The sequence below is a fragment of the Octopus sinensis genome, linkage group LG9 (genome assembly GCF_006345805.1).
Source record: "Octopus sinensis linkage group LG9, ASM634580v1, whole genome shotgun sequence".
NCBI classification, from domain to species: Eukaryota; Metazoa; Mollusca; class Cephalopoda; order Octopoda; family Octopodidae; genus Octopus; species Octopus sinensis.
The window spans coordinates 3763057-3791056 of NC_043005.1; the positions used below are offsets into that span (position 1 = coordinate 3763057).

Sequence of the window (28000 nt, forward strand, 5' to 3'; positions counted from 1 at the left end):
ACATTATGGCACAGTGTCAGTTACAACAAGTATTGCTGCTGATCCAATCAAAGGAACAGCCTACTCATGAAATTAACATGCAAGTGGCTGAGCATTCCACAGACATGCATGCCCTTAATATAGTTCTCAGGGAGAATCAGAGTGGCACAATGTGAAAAAAAGTCGGCCCTTTGAATTGCAGATGCAACTCATTTTTGCCAGCTGAATGGACTGCAGCAATGTGAAGTAAAGTGTCTTGCTCAAGGACACAATGTGTTGCCAGGGATCAAACTCACGGTGGTAAACTGAATACCCTAACCACTAAGTCACATGCCTTGACATAGTTTTGGGTTCAGTCCCACTGTGTGGCACCTTGGGCAGGTGTCTTCTGCTACAGCCTCAGATTCACAAAAGCTTTGTGGGTGGATTTGGTAGATGCAAACTGCAGAAGCTTGTAGTGCATGTACACACACACACACGTATGGAGAGAGAGAGAAGTTTGTGCTTGTGTCTTGTCACCTTACGTGGAAACAGGTAAGGGGGTGGCAAAAAGAAGGGCATCCAACCAGAGAAAATCCACCCTCAACAAATTTCGCCAGATCCCTTCAAGCATGGGAAAGTGGACGTTAAAACAATAATGACGACGATGATGGTACATACAGTTCAACATTACTGTTACATTCATTAAGTGGTCCCAGGGAGTTGGGGCTGATGAACTAAGATTACCTCCAGAAGCAGGAAGCAAGAGAGCAAACATTCGAGATCGTGCAGACGTGGGGTGGTGCACACTTAATGCAACAGCAGTTTACTGAACTGTGACATCCTCATTGTTGTTTGCTCAGTTTGACTCATGCAGACTTAAGACACACACGTGTGTGTGTTTTAATACCTAGCGCTTTGAGAGGGTATTCCCCACCATACCAACAGGAGGAGCCTACCAGCAAATAAATGACTCATATATGTTAAGCATATGTAGTTGATGATGATTATTACACAAGTGCTGCTTCTGTTTCACATTCAAATACATACATATATATATATATATATATATATATCATCATCATTTAACGTCTGCTTTCCATGCTGGCATGGGTTGGATGGGTTGACTGAGGACTGGCAAGCCAGGAGGCTGCACCAGGCTCCAGTCTGATCTGACAAGGTTCCTACAGCTGGATGCCCTTCCTAATGCCAACCACTCTGAGAGTGTAGTGGGTTCATTTTATGTGCCACTGGCATGGAAGTCAGTTAGGCAGCATGGGAGCCAGTGGCGTTGGCATCAACTATGCTTTTTACGTGCCACCGGTACAGATATATATATATATATATATATATATAATGTATGAGATGTGTCATTTGCTTGTATAAAATAATAAAATTGAATTGAATTTACCATTTAATGATTAAATTATTGAACTGTTCAATTTATTGTTTTGGTTTCCATTTCTAATTTTTATATATATATATATACACTCTGAGAAGATTACATCATAATATATAATCTACCATCATCATGTAAAATTTTATAAAGGTTATGTTTTAAACAGGTGAGATCTTTTACATTGACTCAGAGAAACCCAAGATTTGATCCTTGCATATCCAGAGCAGCCTACCAACACTTGAGGTCTTCAAAGTTGTTTACCACACTGAGGTCTATGTCATTGTACCTAGCCATTTATGGCAGCCTACATGCTGATGTGCCTTCATTCTAATGAATCCTTAATAACTCTAAGTATGTGTGTGTGTGTGGCTGATTTAGACTTGTAGGCCAGCCACACAAGCCCAACACTACAAATATGCCATGTCTCTCTCTCTCTCTCTCTGGCAGAGGGCGTCACACTGAACATTTTGATTTAAAGGCGGCTGCTATTGTTTAGACCCAGACTAACTGAGCAGACTTTTCAACAAAAGCATTCCAACTATGACCATCTCATCTATTTAGGGCTACATTATCTGATGTATCATTCCCTTTTTAGAAATGGCAGAGAATGATGTGGGGAAGATTTGGCTGTCATTTCCAGTAGGGAAAGTGACCACATAGAGCAGTGTTTCCCACCCATTTCTTATTTGCAAATCCCTGTGATTCCTATTTTATTCAAGTGGACCCTCATAGATTCAATGTTAAAAAAATTCCATTATATTTTTACAATTAAATATTATTAGGAATTGTCTAAAAGAAATCAAAATATTTTATGTTTTATAAAAATATAATCAGTTTATTGCAGATAAATTTTAGCAACAAAATCTTAAAGGGACCCCCAAAGGTCATAAGGACCCTGGCTCAGAACTATTGACACAAAGGCTCTCTCTACATGTGGATTGTTATTAGGTGAGCTGCACTGCTAGAAAAAAATCTCAAGGCTATTTTTCATTAAGGATCCCATTTAGACAGTCGTGTAGGCCAGAGTTTGCTCATGGCTGCCCTACAGTAACACATCACCAATGGTCAAGTGTGTGTGTTGACTTTATAAGAACTCATAAACTTTTGAGGGAACATGAAATAATTCTTTTTTGGAACAGTGGATCTCGAAGCATATAAACGCTGTAGATAATAGCATGTAAATATTCTTTTCTACTCTAGGCACAAGGCCCGAAATTTGGGGGAGGAGGCCAGTCGATTAGATCAACCCCAGTATGCAACTGGTACTTAATTTATCAACCCTGAAAGGATGAAAGACAAAGTTGACCTCAGTGGAATTTGAACTCATAAAGACAGACAAAATACCACTATGCATTTCACCCGGCATGCTAACATTTCTTCCAGCCTGTAAATATTGGCTTGAAAATTCCTTTTGAGCAGAAAAAAATCAAAGGCTGCCCCTGTGTGTGTGTGTGTGTGTGTGTGTACACATATTTCCATATATGTGACAATCTTGGTACTATGAAAGTTCCAGAGTGATCTCATAGGCTGTAGCTTGTTATGAGCAAAAGTGCAGGACAACAGTTTGACGTGTTTGGGTCTGTTGTCCCATCTGGGAACAGAACAACAGCTGTTTCTGTTTCTCTTTCAGCACTTGTTTACGAAGGTCTGCAGCTCTGCACATTGTTTGGCACTAATCAGCAAACTGACACTGCTGCCAAATGGGAGGAATAATGTTCTTAGACATGCTGTTGTACTCTTGCATCTGGGGAGAGGGTTTCTATATATACATAACAGGGTATTGAGGGTGATTTAACACATAACCAAGGGACTGGTTTCTTTCAGCAAATAACCATGACCCTCACATATTCCAGGTTGTCTCAATTTTGTTCCATTGTCTAAACTGGTCTGCAAGTGCAATCTGTGTGCAGCTGGTAATTGTATTTGCGATGTGTGTGCAGCTTGCAATTATGCAGACTGCATGGCTTTGAGTTCTATGCAATGGAATGCAGAGGTGGGGACAAGTGCAATGCATGGCAGATTTGATGTATTGTTTCAAGACAATGTTGTTCCTCTGGTTGTTAATTATGGAATCCAAATTTTTTCCTTGACTCTCAGACTCTGAACAAACTCGGCAATTTTGTTAAATTAATAAATTTCATTGTCATTTAAATAAATTGTGAAATTAATGGCTTTAATTGTGAATTTTATTATGTTATCTGTCGCAGCAATTTTGAATAATGGTAATGGAAAGGAGGAGGTACCGGAGAGGGATTCATGGAACCAAGTATGGTGCATGCATGTATGTATAAATAGGGAAAAGTTGAGGGAAATTTGATATATTTTCCACTCCATTTAAAAGAGAATCCTTAAGTCTGGTGGAATATTTTTGGTAAGGTTATCTTATACGATAGAATATTTACTACATTATTCTATATCACACCTGAACATTAACATAACATTTTTAACACAATATTAAAATAAACCTTGGTAATGAATGCTGTGATACAAAACAGCACACACACACACACACACACACACACACACACACACACACACACACACACACCACACACACACACACAGAGTAAACAGAAAACAAGCAAGGAAATTTTATACATTTAATAAGTTATTTAAAGATTTAAATATCAGAAATGGGCAAAGAATTTGATAGAATTTCAGAGAAAATCTAGTTCACTCCAGTTGAAACCTGTATGTTTAGTTTTTGGCACAGTACTGATGTGTTAAAGCATTTGTTTCATAAGAATACATAAATGAAATCCATTATAAAGTCTCTCAAACTGTACAACATCAAAAACTATTTTTATCTACAGAGTTTTTATCTGTGATGTTGGCGATGGTGATAGGGAAGGTGGTTGTGGCGATGGGGAAGATGGTTGTGGCGATGGGGAAGATGGTTGTGGCGATGGGGAAGGTGGTTGTGGCGATGGGGAAGATGGTTGTGGCGATGGGGAAGATGGTTGTGGCGATGGGGAAGATGGTTGTGGCGATGGGGAAGATGGTTGTGGCGATGGGGAAGGTGGTTGTGGCGATGGGGAAGATGGTTGTGGCGATGGGGAAGATGGTTGTGGCGATGGGGAAGATGGTTGTGGCGATGGGGAAGGTGGTTGTGGCGATGGGGAAGATGGTTGTGGCGATGGGGAAGGTGGTTGTGGCGATGGGGAAGATGGTTGTGGCGATGGGGAAGATGGTTGTGGTGATAGGGAAGGTGGTTGTGGCGATGGGGAAGATGGTTGTGGCGATGGGGAAGATGGTTGTGGCGATGGGGAAGGTGGTTGTGGCGATGGGGAAGATGGTTGTGGCGATGGGGAAGATGGTTGTGGCGATGGGGAAGGTGGTTGTGGCGATGGGGAAGATGGTTGTGGCGATGGGGAAGATGGTTGTGGCGATGGGGAAGGTGGTTGTGGCGATGGGGAAGATGGTTGTGGCGATGGGGAAGGTGGTTGTGGCGTTGGGGATGGATCACTGATGTTCAATTGTCCAATCAAATGAATTACCTGCTCTTGAATTAATGTGTAAGTGGCTGAGTATTCCACAGACACACACAACCTTAATGCAATTCTCAGATAGCACAGCACAGTGCCTGTATGTAACAAGGCTGTACTGATGGTATAATCCATCTGATGGACTTCTATATACTTTCTGTCAACCCACTTTCATTTACGGGGGATTGGTTGACCCAAGGTGATAGAGAATGACATTTACCCAAGATGCCATGCATTGAACCTGGGACCTACTGGTTGCAGAGTGAACTTCTTAACCATTTGGCCATACTGAACTTATGGCAGAATATCTATGGAGGTGAAATATGATTATGTATCACTCTTGGTTAAGTTTCTCATTAGCTGTGGTAGACAAACATGGCAAACCAAAAGGGTCAAACAGTCATCACAAGCTGGAAACACAAACAGCCCGTCCAGTAGGGGCTTCAGTCCAATATAACTATGATTACGCAAACCATTGTAGGGACCTCTTTGTGGTTTCTCAAATGTTGGAAATAGAAACCAAATCTCCCTCAAACTATACCCTACCATTCTGGAAAAGAAGGGACATACTGAATAATGAATAATATAACCCTAGATATGTAATGCCTAAGAGCAGGACCAAATGGTCATGTCTGGAATGGTTTTTATCATAGTTCTTCTCAGTTAAGGCTGACCTGGTATCAACAGGTATTAGCATTAATGAAGTGGATTTGAATACCTTTAAAACTGACACACACCTTTCTTATGTGGTGTAGTGGATAAGGTCAATGTTAATTGCACTGAGCTGAACTAAATGCACTTGAGTTCAATCTAAGTTCAAAGAATTACATTAAATATGGTATTTGGGTGCAGAAATGGCAGGGTGGTTAAGAAGTTTACTTCTCGATCATATGGTTCCGAGATCAATCCTACTGTGTGACATGTTGAGCAAGTATCTTCTATAGACTTTGACTGATCAAAGCCTTGTGAGTGGATTTGGTAGACAGACACTGAAAGTGGTCTGCTGTATGTTCAAACATGTGTGTGTGTCTGTTATCTTGACATTGCTTGACAGTTGTAAATAAGTGTGACTGTTATATAAGCAGAGTCCTTCATTTCCAGTCTTCCATTGAAACATGGGGAATATTACCTGGTTTGGAAACAGGTGAGGGTTGGTGACACAAAGAGCATTCTGCCTCAACAAATTCCATCTGACCCATGCAAAAGCATTTAAAGAATGGACGATAAAATGAAGAAGACAAGTTGAAGACCAACAACAGGTGTTGGGTAGGTGGAAAGAGGGCTTGTCTTCTATTACTACTGTGTCGGTGACAAAGATACACTGAGGGATACCACTTATCTGCAACGTGGTAGTATAAGTCACCAATTGTGAACAGTGATAGTAATGTGGAATTTGTAAGTAATCTGCTGCACTGAGTTTAAGCTATGATAAAGGGAAAATCCTCTATGAAAGACTGGCACCCTTTCCAAGGGGAAATCAAAATGTGTCTCACCTGCTTCATGCCTTAAAAACTAGAGACATGTTATGAATCAGCAGGCCATAAAAGGAATAAACAGAAGAAACGTGGGTTCCAGAAGCCCCATGGAGGCAATTTACTTTGCACAGAAGTAGCTCTGAATAAAAACTAAAACAGTTTAGAGGTAGCAGTTAGTCTTGTTGCATAATCACTCTTCTCTAATGTCAGAAGTGGGTTAAAAATGTCCATAGCCAATGCTGTAAAGTGGTTGGTATTAGAAAAGGCATCCAGCCACAAATCCCATCCTGACCACCACAAAAATAAAGTGTTTTTCTGTTGGTATGTACTTCACACGATAAAGAGTGAGGCAGAGTGAGGCACATCCAATTCATGCTAGATTTTTTAAAGAAAACTGCGACTTACTACCAATGGAACATAAACACACACAAAAGACAACTCAGTCTTCCACAACACAAGAATAATGGCAATCCAGGTTAGAAACTTTAGAAATGTAGAATCACAAAGAAGTTAAAATGCTGGGAAGACGAGATAATGAAAATAGGTACTCACCCATCGATGTGTAGGTTGGGGCGTGCAGCAACATAGATGAGGCAAACTCCAAATATGAGCAAGTAGGTGCCGTAGTAGATGGCGTTCTCTATCAAAGCCGACTTACATTTCCCTGCCACACTGAAGTCACCAGCATTGGAATAAGATTGCATCAACGGCAGGATCAACCTGGAATTTACACCACAGATCTCAACGTCTTCAAAGCAAGGTATTTTACAGGCAAACAGGTGTGAATAGCCTAAAGCAGAGCTTCTCAAACATTTTCAACTATCATTTCCTTTCTATTAGTAATATTTCTTCAGTACGCCCCCTCTTGCTAGGATTCAACAGAATTAAATGTACACACACACACACGCAAATCAGAGTGTTACCTTACCTAACCCTGTAGGTGTGGTGACTGCCTTTATTGCATGTAAGGAAATGCCAACAAAATCCTGACCATGTCTTCTATATTATAGTTTATTGTTTATATTTTGCATATATAAGTGGTATATATTCAGTTTTTGTTTATTTACTTAATCACATTTTTTTTATTTGTTGTTATTAAAATGATTTTGGCCAAATAATAGTTTTTAATAATTTTACATTAAAATAAGAGACAAAGAAAACAAAACCTGTACAGATGTGCCTATCACTCCTCCCCCATGCCCACCAACCACCCTTTTATAACACACTAACATTACAAACTTATCCCTGTTCCCCCCTCCTTGAAACCACCAAGCATTTAAGGATACACCTCCCTCCTATGCTTTGTTGAAATCAAAATTTAGAAGAAAAAGCTTAAAGTTGCAACACAATATCTGCAGGGGAAATATATGGAGGACAAGTGGTGCTACAATCAATGTTTACTCTCCATTTACAGAATTAGAAAAAATTCCTGACTCAATATTAACCGAATATTAATATTTCCATTGTTTTTAGTTGTTAAGTAAAGATCAACAAATAAAAACAAAGCAATTTCTTCTCCAATCAATGTGATCAATATCTGAATGCATTTTACATTACAAACATCTCAAAGAATTGTGTTGCTGTGCACGGATTGCGTGAGGGAATTCTATTCCTTTACAAATGGCACCAATACATTAATGGTTTTTACTCAACTAATTATTCTAATCACCAATGTGTGGGTTGTTGCCAGTGCCGCTTGACTGGCTCCCCATGCTGATGGCACGTAAAAAGTACCATCCAAACATGGTCAATGCCAGCCTCCCCACCCCGACTGGCCCCTGTGCCAGTGGCATGTAAAAAGCACCATCCGAACATGGATGGTGCCAATACCCACTGACTGGCTCCTGTGCCGGTGGCACATAAAAAGCACCCACTACACTCTCGGAGTGGTTGGCATTAGGAAGAGCATCCAGCCATAGAAACATTGCCAGATCAGATTGGGGCCTGATGAGGCCTCCTAGCTTGCCAGTCCCCAGTCAAACCGTCCAACCCATGCCGGCATGGAAAGCAGACGCTAAACGATGATGATGATGATGACTTGTGTATAAGTCATATTACTTTATAGTTGACTTTAAATGAAAAAAAAACTGGTGAGCAACTTATACACAAAGTATGGCTAAAACTATCAAGGAAAAACTGTACTAAGGTTTGATATTAACCCTTTAACATTTAAACCAGCCATATCCTGCCTCTCGCACATACCCTACCAAGTCAGTATAAAAATAAACATTCACCACACTGAAATCTTGAAGCTACAAGATAATACAGGCTTAATTCAAAGCTGTGTGAATAGATAAGCATTTACAGTTGACAAAGTTAAATTAGGGATGTTCCATGTCTGAGTGCAACTTATGGGTTGAAACAGGATGTTGTTATGTACCTATGGCTGTGGAGATATTTCTATTGCACTTCAGTGCTTTTTTGGTTCTTGTGGGTGTGTAATTAATTCTTTTGTAAATAATCCACAGGTTGTCAGCCATGTAACATGTTAAACAGAGCAGAACCATGAACAGAGTACTAAATAATTTGCTAAAATAACAATTTTTGACTAAGTTTCCATAGTTTCTAAGACAGTGGTTAAGACACAGTGGAAAAGCAAGGAAATAAAGCTGTGGTAACTAATTTTTAATAAATGGATATGTTGTGCTTAGGATTAGTGGTGGTGCATAATAAGAAAGAGAGAAAATAATTGTTACCAAGTGAGAGCTTGGGATGTCCAATAGACAACATGCCAGAGAGCAGGTAGCACATAGTCAGGTACATGGCTAACTGGTGGCTCACATCCTACAACAGCTTCAGGAGTAACTCTCCTTGCAGTAGTTGTCAGTTTCTCAGTCCCTGATTGCAATGATGTGGATGAGATGTTGCCAGCTGCTGTTGTCACAGAAACATTTTGGTAAGCAGCAGTGGTAGTACTGATTGATTTTTGATTTTGTAAACATTGGCGATAAAATGTCTAAAAGAAAATCGAAACAGCATAAAGTGTGAGAACTGAAATAACACAATACAAATATAGATATTTATGGAGAGAAGGGGGGGAAAAAACTATTCAAATTATTATAGACAAATATAATGCAGAATATCCAACTCAGTAATAAGGGCTTTGATTTTAATGCCTTGATTTCCATAAACAGAAACCTTGAGAGCATCCTCCAATGGGGTCATATCAACTTTGTGAGAGAAAGAAATAAAACTTTGAAGCTGTACTCATATCAAGACAAAAACACCACACCCCTATAAACATGAGCAGTCCCCCAACTCGAGCCTTTACGGTTGTCCAAAATGCTGGATTTGGCTATAACAGAGAAAGTCTCTTGGTGGTAGTGCATCCTTTAGTATAACTAGGACTGACTTCCAAATACTAGTTCTTCTCATTAGGGCCAAGAAATATTTCAGTGAACAAGGCTCAAGTGAAGCCCACAAGGGACTACTGCTCCCACATCTGGAATGGTGCAATGGCTATTACAGACTGACATGCTGGACCCTGTCGAAAGGAGGGATGTTCAAACTTCTTGAAATCTCGTCCCTAATAGGCACATGCCAGCCTCTGGCCTACACACACAGTTTCTCCTCTCTTTCTGTCTTTACTATCACTATCATAATGGCTCCTGCTGCTCAGGGTTGGCTGGTCTCATGCCTCCATCATTTAACCCTTTCGTTAACAACCCAGATGAAACCGGCTCTGGCTCTGCAGTACAAATGTCTTGTTTTCTTAAGTTCTGAATTAAAATCCTCCACCAAACCTTAGTCACAATTTATGTTCCTAACACCAGCTGAATGATAACTAAGTTATTTTGCTAAATTCTTTCTTATATTTAAAGTAATTGAAAGAAACCTGACAGAGCATCTCAAAATAAATACGGTAACGAAAGGGTTAACCCATTTATCACTTCCCCTACCAACACTACTGGTGCATCCAACCCCACCTTTCTCCTTTTTCCCCACACCAACTACTTTACCCAATCCTTCCTCCTCCAAAACATCATCCCCTCAGGAATCTCCTCCCTACTCATGTCTTTCTTACGGGTGTGAACCTGCAACTGCTTAAATGGAACATTAATGGAATCAATACCACCAGGTCTCAGATGGCTTACAAGGGTCACAAGCTTTGTCCCTTCCTTTAGGCTTCACAAGTAAAAACAAAGTTTAAAGTTCAATCTTTCAGTTGTGATATTAATTTCCTGTGGGCTCCCATCTTTCTTGACAACAGGAATGGATTTTGTACATTAGGATGGCTGCTGGTGGAATCGGATGAGGTTAGCTTTTATATTTTAATCAGAAGGCAGAGGCCATGATCTGTTGCAGGGATTCCAAGAATGGTGGGAGAGGAAGAGAAAGTTATCCTCAAACTGGAAACCTGGTGTGAATGTTTGCAACAGAATGGATTTTGCTAGACGTATCCAAGGTGGCAAGCAGTGGTGTCAAACCAGGAAATGGATTCTGTTTCTATATAACTTACTGGATGGTGAGATTATCTGGTGAAAACTGCAAGGGGCAGCAAGTCCATGGCCAGACAGGTTTTTCATGGGATATTGGAAATGAATGACACTGGTTGTGTGATGCTAATGTTTGTTTATAACAATTTCATACCAAGAACACAAATGGGTTGAGGTACACTACAGCTGTTTCAGACATGTTTTTCATTGATGAACAAATCAATTACATAATTAAAAAAAAAACCATTTTCTTCTTTGAATTAAAATTTAAACCTAAAATGTAATATTTGGCTCACAGAGAATATATGTCAACTGCCTCATCTTGGAGACGATCAAGAGAGTGAAAATAGCAAGATCTTATATGGGAGAGAGAATCATAAACCCATCGACAACACACAATGGACTTCTTTTCTGTTTACATCTACCAAACCTACTCACAAGGCTTACCAAAGATGCTACATGATAGGATTGAACTCAAAACCTTGGGAATGGTACATTTTCTACTGGAGTCTCAGTGTTTTATCCTCCTTTCAAGCGTTCATCTCAATAAACAACCAAAACGGTCACTAATTCAATGTCCTGACATTAAACTACTTTCTCTCTCTTTTTATCTTCTCTACTACAACCAGATTGTGGTTGAGGTTACAGCGTAGCCTTAGACAACTCCGAAGAAGCCTAACAGACACTGAAGAAATATTCTAACATTTATAATGGTGGTCATCAAATATTTCTAGTTTGTATGGGGTCTTAAGATTTAGGACCTAAAATATCTGGTCTGCATTTTAATCCTTTTTATTACTACACAAATTTCCCAAATAAAAGTGATTGAAACTAAAAGCTTACATCAAACTTTCATGTTCATTTACGTCCCAAACATCAGCTTTAATGGTGACAAAGTTATTTTACTAAATTCTTCATCATTTCTTAATTTATTCGAAACAAAAGCAGTGTGTTTCAATAGATGTATGGTAACACACACACACAAAAAAAAGGTTAAATTTAGAAATTTGGCTCCTACTTTGAGCAAGATGGAACAAACATATACAAGATCTTCATTGGCAAATTAAGCAACATGGTAAATGTTGGCAGGAGGCCACGTCTTATATACATAAACATTGCTATTCTTTATTTTAATGTCACAATGGGTGGTACAAGAGGGCGCTGAAAAGTTCCTGGCTTTGGGTTAAAGAAAATACAGAAGGATCAGTTAATCATGATTTTATTCAACGTATTCCCCTCTCAGATTCACACACATATTGCAGAAGACCATCAGTTTTTCTAAGCCCTGTAAAAGAATTTGGAAGGTTGGGCCTCCAACCAGGCCTTTCAGGAAACCCTTAAAACCAGGAACTTTCCAGCAGCCCCTCATAAATTTAATCAGTCATGTGGTTCAACACTTCTCATCTGAAAGCTTGTGTGCTTTTTGCAGTATTAAGGCCAGGTTTCTAGTTTTTTGCCTTCTTTCTCTCCACTACTCACAGAGATCTTGTAACACTTCATGGTTAATCGTTTTCCCACCTGACTAAAAGGAGAGAAAAAAATTTTTTAAATAAGTTGCATAACCAATAACTCACAAACCATTTATTGTGAGTCACTGGAAATGCTTTGTAGGCGAAGTTAAATTTCAGCAGAATTCAGTATTCCTTAAGAATGTTCTGAATCTGTCTATTTTTGTATTTTTCCATTTATTTATTTAACACAAGGAGGGACGAAGAATGCTTAGAATCGTTTTTAGAAATGTCAAGACAGGAATATCTATATATAACTGGCAAAGTTGGCATAGTGAATGTTCGGTTTAAGCTATTGCATGTTAGGGGTTTGCAGGAGGCAAGGAGGATGGTATGGAGCAGTGGTTCCCAACATTTTCACTACCAAGGACCCATTTTATTTTAATGAGTTTTCCTACAGACCCCCTTTTAATATGCTTATCCTTATGTGTGTGTGTAAAATTTTGAATTTAGTTCACAGAACCCCCCCCCCCCCAGTACTGCCTTTGTGGACTACCAGGGGCCCATGGACCACAGGTTGGGAACCACTGGTACAGAATGTGGACTGATAGAGTTTCCAGACACAGATTGTTCTGAGAAAGCAATATTGAGAAGGCCATTAAATGTAGCCCTTTTGTGATCACTGACCCTGCTAAAAATAGTAGCCAAATCTCCCTTAAATCATAGCCTACTATCTTAAAAACAAAGGACATAATGAGTAATATAAAACTAGGTACACTACTGTATCTGAAGGAAAGCTGAGACGGTCATGGCTGGAACACCTGCTTCATCGTGACTGACACAGATTTCAACATAACCTGGTTATTCAACTTGCAAAAATAATAATTCAGTTTCTCTTAAGCTTTTTGTTACCATATTTATGTTGAAGTAAATCCCCTTTCTTCTGCCTCTTACATTCTACATGCGTCAGTCATTAGACTGTGGCCATGCTGGGGCACTGCCTTGAAGAATTTTAGTCAAACAAATCGACACCAGTACTTTTTTTAAGCCTGGTACTTGACCTCTTGATCTCTTTAGCCGAATGGCTAAGCTATGGTTGTTAAGCAGTGGTGGGGAGGGCGACAAACACAAAACACACATATACACGATGGGCTTCTTTCAGTTTCTGCTTACCAAATTCACAATCCAAGGCTACAGAAAAAGATATTAGCCCAAGATGCCTTGCAGTGGAAGTGAACCCAGAACCATGTGGTTGGGAAGCAAACTTCTTATTAGACGGCCATTGCAATTAATCTTTAAAGCGATGGAAAAGTTAGTAAAATAACCATCATCACTAAACTGGTGCTTAACCCTTTTGTTACCGTATTTCTGTTGAGATGCTCTCTGTTTCTTTCAATTAATTTTAAATATAACAAAGAATTGAGTAAAATAATTTAGTTATCATTAAGCTAGTGTTAGGAACATAAATTGTGACTAAAGTTTGGTGGAGGATTTTAATTCAGAACTTTTGAAAACAAGACATTTGTACTACAGAGCCAGAGCTGGTTACAGCCAGGTTGGTAATGAAAGGATTAAGGCAGTGAGCTCACCAAATCATTAACACACTAGATGAAATGCTTTGTGGAATCTGCCGAGGTTAACTTTACCTTTCATCCTTTTGCCATTCACAAAATAAGTATCATTTGAGTTGAGGTAATCGACTGCCCCACCCTTCAAAATTGCTGGCCTTGTGCCAAAATAAAACTGGTGTTTGGAACATAAATTAACATGAAATTTTGATTGAGGGTTTTAATTTAGATCACTTTAAAACAGAAGCATTCTCAGGTGGACTTGTATCAAAAGGGTTAAACCACAACCTATGACCTTAAAAAAGAGGATATACTGAAAAATAGTAGAATTAGATACACTACTGAGACTGAAGAAAAGCTGAGATGGGCATGGATGGACTGCAACAAAGCATCATCATGATGCATAGATACCATCTTTTACTTGTTTTAGTCTGTGGCCATGCTGGGGCACCACATTGAAGAAATTTTAGTCAAATGTTTTAAGCATGATACGTATTCTACTAGTCTCTTTCATATAACCTTTATGTGGGTGAAGACCTTCTCTAGCCTGGGGTGCTGGTGTTTCTCCTTTCCCTACTGTCTTTGTCACTTGACATTTTTAGAGAGAACCCATTTCTCATCTCCAGTCACTATTTGGTCCCCCAAAAAGGTTCATTCGTGAGATGTGACAGCAAAGAAGAGCACACATTCACTCTCTGTGTGCGATTAGACTTGGGAAGGTTTAGTCCACTTTGTACTTTTAAACCCAAACCAAACGATAACAAAGGAGATCTACTGTGAGCAGCTTCATCAGCTTGAGTCCAGTGCTAGAAGAAAAACGACCATCTTTGCTTTCAAGATGAAAGGTGTTCTTCCATCAGGATAATGCTCAGCCATATACAGTGAGGATGACATTCCAAAGGCTGGAGCAATCTGAATGGGAAACTATGCCCACCCACCATATTCACCGGACGCTGCTGTATCTGACTATCATTTATTCCCCAGTCTTCAAAATCAATTGGACGGAAAAAACATGAATTCTGTAGATGAGGTCAGAACAGTACTGGAGGAGTATTTTTGTCACAGACAAGTGAATTTTGGAAGAGGGGGCCTGGCAAGTCTACCAGATAGATGGAAAAGCATTGTAGAAAATGAAAGAGAGCATATTTTAGATTAAAAAAGAACTTTATCTTAATTTTGAAAAATAAAAGAAGTATTAAAAAAAAATGCATTATTTATGGGATGACCCAATATATATATATATATAGATAGATCCTTTATATATATGTATATATAGGCCCAACACACACACACACACAATGGAATTCTTGCAGTTTCTGTCTTCCAAATGCACTCACAATGTATTGGTTAGCCCAGGGCTATAGAAGACACTTGCCCAAAGCACCATGAAGTGGGACTGAACCCAGAGCCATGCGGTCAGCAAACAAACATCTTGCTACACATTCATGCCTGCACCTACATAATTACAATTTAATGTCAAGTTTGTTAACAATAAAGACAAAACAAGGAGAGGTAATATGAAATAAAAGGCTGCCGACTCACCGATGAAACATCCAGTGGGATGATGAAGATTATCATCAAAGAGAAATACCAGGCAACGAATGTGGCCAAGGTGACCAGGACATGCTGCTTCCTCCAATCACCATAGCGATGAATAAGCAGCAAGGCAAGAATACAGGTACAGATAATCTCTACGGTGAGTGGTCCGGCACTCATGGTTCATGCACCGCATGATCCACAAAAACTACGCAATAGAAATAAAGCTGCTCACAGCAAACCTGCAACGAAAGAGAAAATGGTTAATAGCAAGTTATTTAAATGCATAACCAGCCCCAACCCATTCAAAAGTACCTTGGATCGTAGGGTGACCTGCTGTGCTTGAGGAGACCTATTGAGTCAAGTACATCAAAATCAAATGGAAATTGTAGCTGTGATACCTGTGCCGGTGGCACATAAAAGGCACCGTCCGAGCTTGGCCGATGCCAGCGCCACTTTGACAGGCTTCCGTGCTGGTGACACATAAAAATCACCAACCGATCGTGGTTGTTGCCAGCCTCCTCTGGCCCCTGTGCCGGTGGCATGTAAAAAAAGCACCCACTACATTCTCAGAGTGGTTGGCGTTAGGAAGGGCATCCAGACACCAGTCGAAGCATCCAACCCATGGAAAATGGATGTTAAATGATGATGATGATTTCTGAACACACTCTTGTGCATTGTGGGTAAGAAACGGGAGTGCTGTGATGATCCCAATGGGATCCACTTGAATAGGGTTTCATAAAATATCAAAGATTCATAGCATTTTCCTTTTATTTGTTTCAGTCGTTTGACTGTGGCCATGCTGGAGCACTGCCTTTAGTCGAACAAATCGACCTCCCAGAACTTATTCTTTGTATGCCTAGTACTTATTCTATCGGTCTCTTATGCTGAACTGCTAAGTTATGGGGACGTAAACACACCAACATCGGTTGTCAAGTGATGGTGGGTGGACAAACAAAGGCACACAAACACACACACATATATGTATACATACAACGGGCTTCTTTCAGTTTCTATCTACCAAATTCACTCACAAGGCTTTGGTCAGCCTGAGACTATAGTAGAAGACACTTGCCCAAGGTACCACACAGCGGGACTGAATCCGGAACCATGTGGTTGACAAAGCAAGCTTCTTACCACACAGCCACTCCTGTATGTTTGTTTTTATGTTCACATTTCATTGCTAGCATGGGTTAGAGGAATATGTTACTGAGGCTTTGCTTTATAGCTGGATGCCTTTCCTGTTGCTAATGCTAACCTATTTATCAAGTAAGGGATCTCACATTCCATGCAGCTTTACAGACACAAAGGAAGCAGATGATTTGTGGACAGTAAAAACAACAACGCTGCCAGTACATCACAACTTATGTACAGGCAATCATGGATTGAAACATAGGTGCAAGCATAGCTGTGGTCTTGGGTTCAGCCCCACTGTACAGCACTTTGGCAACTGACTTCTACTATGACCCTGGGCTGACCAAACTTGTGAGTGTATTTTGTGGGGAAAAATTGAAGAAAAGCCCATTGTGTGTGTGTACCCACCCTTGTTTTGACATCACATGATAACTGTAAACGAGTATCACCATCATACAAGTTGTATCATGTTAGCAACATCCCGTGACTAGGCTATGTGGCCATGGGGAAATATCATCTTTCTTGGAAATAGGAGAGGGTTAGCAACAGGAAGGGCAACCGGCCATAAAAAATGAAACTCAAGAAATTCCGTTTGACCCATGGAAGTATCAAGAAGAGGACATTAAACAATGATGATGATTACACACACATACACACACATGCATATATATGTATGCATGTGTATATAAGTCAAGGTTGCACGGCCTAGTGGTTAGGGTGTTGCACTCATGATCAGAAGATTGCGGTTTCAATTCCTGGACAGGGTGGTGCATTGTGTTTTTGAGCAAAACACTTCATCTTGTGTTGCTTCGCAACCACTTTGACACCTGATGTGAGGTACATTGTACACCTGTTCAGGAAACACTGATTTGATTTTATCCTATAAGTGTGTGTGTATATATATATATATATATATATATATATTTTAATGGAGCATAGCTGCAGTGTTTAGGTATGAGCAGAATTCAGGTCAGTTGAAATATGTGACAAACACATATTTTAACTAACCTATATATATATATATATATATATATATATATATATATATATATATATGTATGTATATATATATATATATATATATATATATATATATATATATATATATATATATATACCAGGCACGTGCCATCAGTAATTACTCAGTGTAGGCAGTTGGTGATATTTATGTAGTAAAACACGTAAAAAAAATAAGCGAAACACAGCCATATGACTGAGTCGAAGGCAGAATTACTTTTTCCTTTATAGTACATAAAAAGAACATTGTTTTAGGAATGTACACAGCATGTGTACTACAACAGCACTATACGTAGTTTTAATACTGAAATTGAAAGGCAGGGATGAATTACGTCTACCCCTAATCTACAAAAAAAAAATTACTTTACATTTTATGCAGAGTAATCAGAGTAACCCTCATAATTTTATTGAATTAGGTGCATATTTTGCCATAAAAGGAAAATGTTGTAATTGATCTACTTTTATTCAGGGTAGGTACAGCTTACCTTGCCTACCCAGGCGTGGCATGACCCTGATTATATATATATATATATATATAAAGATTCAGGTAAAAACCTTGTAGAATGCCATGCAAGGCTTGTCAATGAAGAACTTCTTTTGGCAATCATTTGAGGAGGTGCATTCTACACCTTTGATGTTGGAAAATGATTGCACATCTCACCTATGTAGTACAGGTGTAAGAATCTGTTGAAACAACCAAAGTGATTTTAAATGAAGAATATCATTAATTCTATTTTTTTCCATTTGTTTCACCTTTTGGCTAAGATCAAAGTGTAGTGTGTCTTTATTTTTTATTTTTATTTTTATTTTTATATATATATATATATAATTGGCGGCGAGCTGGCAGAAACGTTAGCACGGCGGGCGAAATGCGTAGCCGTATTTCGTCTGCCATTACGTTCTGGGTTCAAATTCCGCCGAGGTCAACTTTACCTTTCATCCTTTTGGGGTCGAAAAATTAAGTACCAGTTACGCACTGGGGTCGATGCAATCGACTTAATCCGTTTGTCTGTCCTTGTTTGTCCCCTCTATGTTTATCCCCTTGTGGGTAGTAAAGAAGAGTGTGTGTGTATATATATATATATATATATATATATATATATATATATATATATAAATAATGGTCTACTTTCAGTTTCTGCCTACCAAATGCACTCACAAAGTTTTAGTCAGCCCAGAGCAGGACTGGCCAACCTGAGGCCTGCGGGCCACATGCAGCCCACAGACTTTTATCTTGCAACCTGCTTGATACTTTCTTAAAATGGGTTTATTTAAACAAACATTTTAAAACTTTTATCAAAAATTAAAGATTGTAATGAAAAGTAAAAGAGAAAGATTCTACTGTTTCTGCAACGATAATATTTCATGTTGAATCAACGATTATTCGTTCATTATATCTATTATATGGACATGTGTGTTTTCAGGGTGTGGGAGTAGAGACATGTGTGTCTCTGGGTATAAGCACCTGTTTTTATGTTCAACAGTAAAAAGATTATTGCTTTAATGTCTGCTCTCTGGATGCTCTTCCCCTTGACAACTATTATCTGTTTCCAGGCAAGGTAATATTTCTCCATGGCCAAACAGGTTTTCATGGAAGACTGGAAACAAATGACACTGCTTGTATAACAGTGATGCTCGTTTACAACTATTACACAATGCTAAGGCAAGGGAACACACATATGTATGTGTGTTAGAGATCATATACGTGGGTGCATGAGAAAGCAAAATGCTTTCAATTCTGTCAGTATACAAGCGACCCTCAAAAAACTTTCTGCAATTAAAGTGGCCCACAATGTGACTCGAGTTGGCCAGGCCTGGCCTAGAGCTTTAGAAGAACACATTTGCCTAAGGGGCTGCAGAATGAGGATGAACCCGAGGGAGGACATTTAGTTGGGAAGTGAAATTCTTAACCACACAGTCATGGTCGTATGTTTATAAATGACATGGAACGTGTGAAATACATATGGAATGGTTAATTAATCAGTTATTTATAAGCAAAAATCTAATTAAAAATGCAGCAATCAAACAATATTCCCTGGACAGGTAACATGCTGATATTCAACTACTTGTCATAATGCTGTTGTTATTGTTGTTGTGGTGGTTGTAATATTAGTTCAAGTGTGGGTAGTTACGAATTTCTGCAACTGTAAACAGAGATTGAATTTTAGTCGTTTAAATAATAATAATAATAATAATAATAATAATAATAATTGTGTAAAGTGCTCAGGTGCACTACAACTCATCTAAAGTGTATATATAATCAGGTGTAGTTTCGGCGGATTTCGGAAAGCATGAGGGCCTTAAAAGATGCAGTGTCATGGCAGTCAACAACTGACGCAGGCAGTTTATTCCATGCTTCAGCAACTCTGAGCGTGAAAAAATGTTTCCGAAAGTCATGGGAGCTGTATTGTTTTCTGACTTTGTAGGCATGTCCACGTGTGTTAGACACATGGAGATCAAAAAGGTGTTCAGTGTTGTTGTTGGTGAGGTGGTTGATAACTTTGTGGGTGTTTACCAAGTCCGTCGCCAAACGCCGGAGCTTCAGTGAATCCATGCCCAGGGAAACAAGGCGCTCAGAATATGGTAGGTGTCTGATGGAGGGTATGCGTTTGGTTGCACGTCTCTGGACAGATTCCAGGAGATCAATGTTCTGTGCAAGATAGGGGTTCCAAACTGATGATGCGAATTCCAAGTGTGGTCGTACCATAGCTGTATACAGTTTTAAATAGTTTACTGATCGGCTCCAATCAGGCAGACTAAAGGTTCAAAATATTCCTGTCATGACCATCACGAACATAGTATCGAGGACAACATTGCATAATACGTCACTCCCTGTTTAAGACATTAGGGTGTGATTTGAAAGAGATTGGGCTGCTGTTTCTAGCAGGTCGAGCGACCACTATAGGCTCCCTTATTGGCTTGTGTTAACACGACGAAACATTAGTCACTTACGACTTTAAGTACATTACAAATAGCTTGTCTTCCTAAAATTACTGTTTCATAAATGTGTGTCTGTGCTACACTGAAACACACCCTTCTAAATAATTGTGGTGGCAAAGTTTACCTTGGAAAATATCTGAGTAAAATCATACAAAATATTTAGCAACTGACTGCAATAATACGATTAATAAATCAATGGGGTGTATTTATGTATGAAAATCTATTATATGGACATGTGTGTTTTCAGGGTGTGGGAGTAGAGACGTGTGTGTCTCTGGGTGTAAGCATCTGTTTTTATGTTCAACAGTAAAAAGATTATTGTTTTAATGTCCACTTCCTCGAAGCAGATTTTCTATGCCTGGATGCTCTTCCTCTTGACAACTATTATCTGTTTCCAGGCAAGGTAATATTTCTCCATGGCCAAACATGTTTTCATGGAAGACAGGAAACAAATGACACTGCTTGTATAACAGTGATGCTCGTTTACAACTATCACACAATGCCAAGGTAAGGAAACACACACACACACATATGTATGTGTGTTATAGAACACGTGTGTGAGTGTGTTTTGGGATCTCCTAGTCTTGACATCACGTGATAGTTATAAACAAATGTCACTGTCATATAAGCAGTGTCCCTTTTCTCCAGTCTGCCATGAAAACATGTCCAGCCATGGGGAAATATTGCTTTACTTGGAAACCTGTGAGAGTTGGTGACAGGAAGGGCATCCAGCTGTACAAAATCTATGTCAATGAGTTCTGCAAGCATGGGAAAATGGAGATGAAGACAACGACTGTTACAAGGCTTGTGTTTTAACAGGTACTCAAGAAGACCTGCCCACCACAACAGAAATGAGATTCTAAAACCAAGGTTCCATGTAAAAAGCACCTGGTACACTCTGCAAAGTGGTCATCCAGAAGAGCATCCAGTTGTAGAAACCAAGCCAAAATAGAGACAATGAAACATGGTGTGGCCCCCTGGCCATGTCAGTTCCTGTCAAGCTATCCAACCCATGCCAGCATGGGAAATGGACATTAAATGACGATGGTTATGATGACGATTCTACCATAATGAAATTGTTTCAATTCAATCTGGTTGTAACAAACTGAATCCATTCCAGTGCTGCACTGATATCCATTTTGCTAAGGCTGCAAAGACGAACAGGAAATCTGCTCTTATTAGAGCACCGAGCGAATCATCAGGAAATGTTCCGTCCAGTTTAGCATGTTCCTTGAGACGTAATGAATGCATGTTGCTAACAGCTGATGGCAGGTCTCCTGACTAGGATGTTTTAATGCAATCGATGGCTCCCTCACCTTAGTTCCACTATACTAGGGTTGATTGAATCAGCAACTGAATTAGATTGAATCAATTTTGCATCACCCCACCACCTGCAAAAATTGGCTGTGAGCCCAGTCCAAAGAAATCAATAACTAGAAAATCACTCTTTCAATATTGGTCCATATCTATGATACCCTGATATACAATATTGAAATAGAGCAATGATTATAATTTGTTAAGGCAGATTTCCAGTAGCCGGATGCCTTTCCTGTTGCTAACCCTCGCCTGTTTCCAAGCAAGGCAATACTTCTCCATAGCTGGGAAGGTTTTTCACAGAAGACTGGAAATGAGGCACAGCACTCACATGTTGGCAACATTCATTTACACCTGCCATGTCATTTTAATTTTGACAGGCACTAGCATACCTGTGCGGGTAAGAAATTTGCTTCCCAGCCATGTGGTTTCAGGTTCAGTCCCACTGCATGGTATTTTGGGCAAGTGCCTTCAACTATGGTCCTGGGCCAACCAAAGGCTTGTGAGCGAACAGAAATTAAAAGAAACTCATCATCATCATCTGTGTGTGTGTGTGTGAAGGTGCATGGCTCACTGATTCCTGGACTGTGTGTTGTTGTATTCTTGAGCAAGACACTTTATTTCATATTTGTCCAGCAGAAAAGAGTTGCGACATCACTGACGCCAAGCTGTATTGGCCTTTGCCATTCCCTTGGATAACATCGGTAGCGTGGAGAGGGGGAGGCTGGTATGCATGGGAAACTCCTGGTCTTCCATAAAAACAACCCTAGGTTGTGTGTTTGTCAGTGAGGCAACTTTCTGCCCAGACTTGTACCCTGGAGGGGAACCTCTTAGGTGCACCCATGGTCATTCATGACCGACAGAGTCAAGTTACATACACACACACACAGTGCCCCAGCATGGCTGTAGTCCAATGACCGAAACAAGTCTGTGTATATGAGTGTGTGTGTGTGTTCATGTGTCCCTTTGCTGGCACAATGATGATGCTTTCTTACAACCATCTTGTAATGTCAAGACAATGTTGTTCAATTCCAGTCTTCCATGAAAAACATGTCTGGCCAAAAGGAAATTTAACTTTGTTTGGAAACAGGTGAGGGTTGGTGACAGGAAGGGCATCCAGCCTTAGAACATATGCCCTCTGATACATTCATAGATTTTGTTTTTTTTATATACTCAGGCTTATTCCCCAATTTTTTAAGAGTGGGTGGCCACAATAAGACACACACCAAGCATTCCATTCATTTCCCAGCTCAAAGAGGTGAGCCTCATTCTATGCTCAGGTCAAGGCATAGAATGCAACCCCCAACAGCATAAGCTGGTTTACCCCCGCTGCATCATGCTGGTTCCATACCCCTTTGAGCAACATCAAAATTCACTCATCCATCCACAAACAATCTCCAAGCTTTCCTACCATTTATAAACTCATTCGCCTCTCTCACTCCAACACCTCTGACCACCAAAGCTTTCCTCGCTCCATCCATCCATCCATACAAACCGAGGTCTGCCTCTGGTTCTGCTGCCCACCACTTCTGCCTTCATCAGCCTCCTTACCATCCACTCCTCATCCATCCTCTCCATGTGGATAAACCACCTCAACATTCGGTTATCCATTTTGATTGTTACACACCTCATTCCTCATCCTGTCCATCCATGTCACACCAACCATAGCCTTCAGACATCTCATCTCAAACACATCTAGTTGGCTCTTTTCCACTTCCCTCAGCCCTACTCCCAGCTCTGCACCATATAGCATTGTCAGCACAATCATGCCCTCAGGCACCCCTCTATTCACTTTCATACTCAACCTTTTATCTCTCATCATACTTTGCACAACTCCAAGTGTCTTACTCCCCTCCCTCACTCTATATCCCAATTCCTCAGCCAAGCCCTCCCCCATCCACTGTCACATGTGATCCCAGATACTTAAAAACACTCACCTCCTCTTAACACCTCACCATTTACACTCACATTCATTCCTACCAGCCATTCCATCACTTGAACATCTCATCACCTTTCTCTTAGCTACATTCACTTTCAGTTTCCTCCTCTCACACACTCTTCCAGACTCTACCACCAGTCTCCTCAGTTGCTCTTCCGAACCCATCATCAGCAAACAACAACTGACTCACCTGCCATTTCTCTCCATTTTCTCCCACCATTTGGGCTCCCTTACCAAGGGGTCTAGCATTTACCTCTCTCACCATACCATCCACATGTAAAATAAACAGCCATGGAGACATCACACAACCTTGTCTTAGCCCCACCTTCACATCAAACCATTCACTTGCTTTACCACCTACCCTAATGCATGCCCTAATTTCAAGTGAAGGGACAGGGGATCCACTCTGCCTAGACATTTCCTCTTCCTAAAAAAACTGGCCCATTCAAGCATGGAAAAATAGATATTATAATGATAATGATATATACTTATGATATTAACATATATAATATCAAGGTATTGTAATAAACAGTGTACTTTCAAGATATACAATATTGAGGTGTAGCAATAATATTTGTACATTTAATATCAATCTATATCAATGATAAGGCAGCAAGCTGGTGGAACCATTAGCATGCTGGGGCAACATGCTTAGCAGCATTTCACCCATTTTTATGTTCTGAGTTCAAATTCTGCCAAGGTCGACTTTGCCTTTCTTCCTTTTGGGATTGATAAAATAAGTACAAGTTGAACACAGGGGTCAATTATTTACATTATTTACATTTGATGGATATTGGTCTTCATCTTGTTTGCTGTTAACACAATGTTTCGGCTGATATACCTTCCAGCCTTCATCAGGTGTCTTGGGGGAAATTTCCAACCTGGGTTCTCATTCCTAACATATTTTTCAATGTTAATATTATTATTATTGTTCAGGTCACTGCCTGGAATCAAACTCGGAATCTTGGGGTTAGTAGCCTGCACTCTTAACTGCTGCGCCATATGCCCATGGGCATATAATAATAACATCAAAAAATACTTTAGGAATGAGAACCCAGGTTCGAAATTTCCCCAAGACACCTGATGAAGCCTAAGAGGGTACATCAGCCGAAACGTTTCGGCTGATATACCCGAAAAAAGATGGGGACAAATATCCGTCAAATGTACATAATATAAATAATGTGCATAATTCCTCATCTCTTAAAGAACGGGGGTCAATGTTGTCAACTTACCCTCTTCCTTGAAATTGCTGGCCTTGTGCCAAAATTTGAAACCAATATCAATCAAAATATTGCACATGTTAATATCATAGATATGGATGATAGTGAAAGTACAATGTCAAGATATAATCATGATATTGTACTTTTAATATTGATTTATATCTATGATATTAAGATATATGATATCGATATAGCAATGGTTTGCCAGAAAGGCATTACCACAAAACATAGACAGCATCCCCCCCCTGCTGCAAATATAAGACAAAAAGTTCTTCAATACAAGAGAGAAGAAATAATTTTTTCGCCTATGAACAGTCTTACAGGAACTAAGATGAGATCAAGGATGCAGAATTTATTAATCAATACAACCCCCACTATAGAATATCAACCAATGAAATTGCTAAGAAATATACGATCAACCAATGAAATTGCTTTCACAAGTGTAATATTGGCCAATAAAATTGTAAGTATGAAATGTAGGCCAATGAATTGCTAAACAGGAAATGTAATAGGCCAATGAAATACCTAGAAATGAATTACCAGATTGTTTATTAAGTCAATAAATTTGGGAGTTACACATCTTCAGATCAGTTTTATCTCTCTTATTACAGTTAATTATATTTTCATAAAGGAGAGCATTGTAGCTTGTGTAAAGCATTGTGATATAAGAAAAAATAAAATAATGTAAAGCAGAGAGTTTCTTATAAAGTGAAAAGAATTTATTAATCCTTTATATTTCAGGTGACTCACTCATCATCAACAGATGACAGACAAAAAATATGATATAAAGTTTATGGCATAATCTGGCTGACTAACATCGTGCACATATGAAGCTTGCATTACAACACACATATGCACACAAGTATGCATGAGGTAACCTCTATATATTCACTCTACCTGCTAGAAAGAGCAACCAAATTTCCCTCATATACCAATGTTTTGGAGATTTACTTCAGTAATGAACATTACACTACCATCACCGTACTGTTGGTCAGTCAAAGAAGTCAACCACATTTTCTTTGCCTTGAGACAATTGAGCCTAACTAGCAAGCTAACTGACAATTCATTAAACAATTTTATTTTGTTGCAAATGAACCAGGGACATCTCAAACCAATGGAGCTAATGAAGAGAACCCATAAACAGTCGTACAACATGGTAGAAACACTAGCTGAATTCTCCTTTCTTAGTCTTAAAAAAAATTAGCACATTAAACAAAGTAATTCTACCTACACCCACAAAAAAAAAAAAGAAAGGAATGGTCTAGGTTTGAATACCTTTTATCATAGGTGTGTACTCAATCAGAGCTGACCTGGAACTCAATTACTCAAAGGTAAGGAAGCAAATATAATACACGCTTATCTGAAGGAAATAAGACACTTTAGTATCAGTCACTAAACCTAAACAGGATTTCAATCTAAGCTGGATTTTGATTTCAGAAGTAAAACACACGAATCATACTGGACAAACCATAACTTAAGAAATCTTTGGTTATATTTGCCGAGAACAGTCCAGGAATTCTTAGCTTGTCATCACATGATACCTACTCATCCAGTTTTTATTCATGTGATTGTCTGCTTTTTTCTTCTTTTTGTTATTATTATTATTATTATTATTTGTTTTTTGTAATTTATTATGGCTAAATATAGTACAGTATCTATTGAAACATATACACATATTGATTTCTTACAAAGAATACAGCAATTTTTGCAAGGTGGGGCTGCAGTCAATTTAAACAGGTCTACTTTTATGAAAACTTATATTTTATCAGCAAGAGTAGGGTAAAATGTAAAACCAAAATCAGTAGGATTTGAAATCAGAAAAACATTATCCCTGTCAGAAGAGAGATTAACTTTCTTCAACCTTTGTTATTAAAAGCAACAAATTATACAAGAAATTTCAACTCTAAATATCATTGTCATCTTTTAATGTCTATCTTCTATGCTGGCATGAGTTGGACAGATTGATAGGATCTGATGAGGTGAAAGGGATGCATTGTGCTCCCATATCGGCACTAAAAGTGTGTCTGGATGCCCTTCTTAAAGGCTAACCACTGTACTAAGTGTATTGGGTGGTGCTGTTTTCACGGTACCAACACTAGTGAGGGTGCCATACAACTCACAATACAAAGTTGGACTTTGAGTGGGGCTACAGTATAACGGGGAGAAAGAGTTAGGTGAAAGGTTAAAGTATGAATGACAGGTTAACAAGAACATCTGGACATTGACAAGGAGAGATGATCACAATAGTTTAGACATAACTAAGAAAAAAAATGGTATTTGAGATGTATATATATATATATATAAACAACACAAAAACTGGAACAAGAATGTAACAGGCAACAACAAAACATTTGGACAGTTAGACAATACAAAAAAAGGAGAGGAAAAAACAAGAACAGGCTTTCAATCTTCAGTCAAGTACCAGATTGTCATAGCAGTTTCGGCCGATATAGATAGATGGATGGATGGATATCAAACACAGGTATATATTCTTTGATGATCTACGGACAATTACGTAATTTATTGATAGTGAAACATGTATACGAATAATCCATATTTTTATTACTTTTTCTTTTGTCTTGCTCGATTACATTTTAGTTGTTTTGCTAAATTTTTCTTGAGAACATTTCTTAGTGGTGAGACCGTAGCGGATCTATTTCTAGCATATGGGTGTCCACATAGTGGTTTCCCTCTTATATATATATATATATATATATATATATAAAACACAATTTTACTGAACCTTTAGTTTTTTTTAATGCTAGACCACTGGTGTGAAATCGATGTTAATCAAATTAATATCTAATTTCTCACCCTCATTTAAAATGTATATATATATATATTATATATATATACACACACACATATATACGATGGGTTTCTTTCAGTTTCTGTCTACCAAATCCACTCACAAGGCTTTGGTTGTAGAAGACACTTGCCCAAGGTGCCACGCAGTGGGATTGAACCCAGAACCATGTGGTTCATAAGCAATATTCCAATAAATCTTTCTATCCTAGGAAGATTTCAATGCTTGAGGTTTTATTGTACTTCAAGCCATTCACAGCAAAGTGGACTTTTTTTAAACGTTGAGTGGGTTCTGCCGTGCACCTCTTTGGTAAGTCTAGATGAGA

General features: G+C 39.1%; 1 protein-coding gene across 1 annotated transcript in view; it reads right to left on the reverse strand.

Moving 5' to 3' along the window:
• Positions 1 to 28000, reverse strand: part of LOC115215512 (G-protein coupled receptor-associated protein LMBRD2) — a 69187-nt gene that overhangs the window by 21410 nt on the left and 19777 nt on the right. The window contains exons 3-5 of the mRNA XM_029784684.2: positions 15312 to 15547; positions 9014 to 9273; positions 6870 to 7037 (exon numbers count right to left, since the gene is read on the reverse strand). Of these exons, the coding sequence (XP_029640544.1) occupies positions 6870 to 7037; positions 9014 to 9273; positions 15312 to 15485 (602 nt within the window). The 5' untranslated portion in view covers positions 15486 to 15547. The remainder of the gene's footprint in view (positions 1 to 6869; positions 7038 to 9013; positions 9274 to 15311; positions 15548 to 28000) is intronic.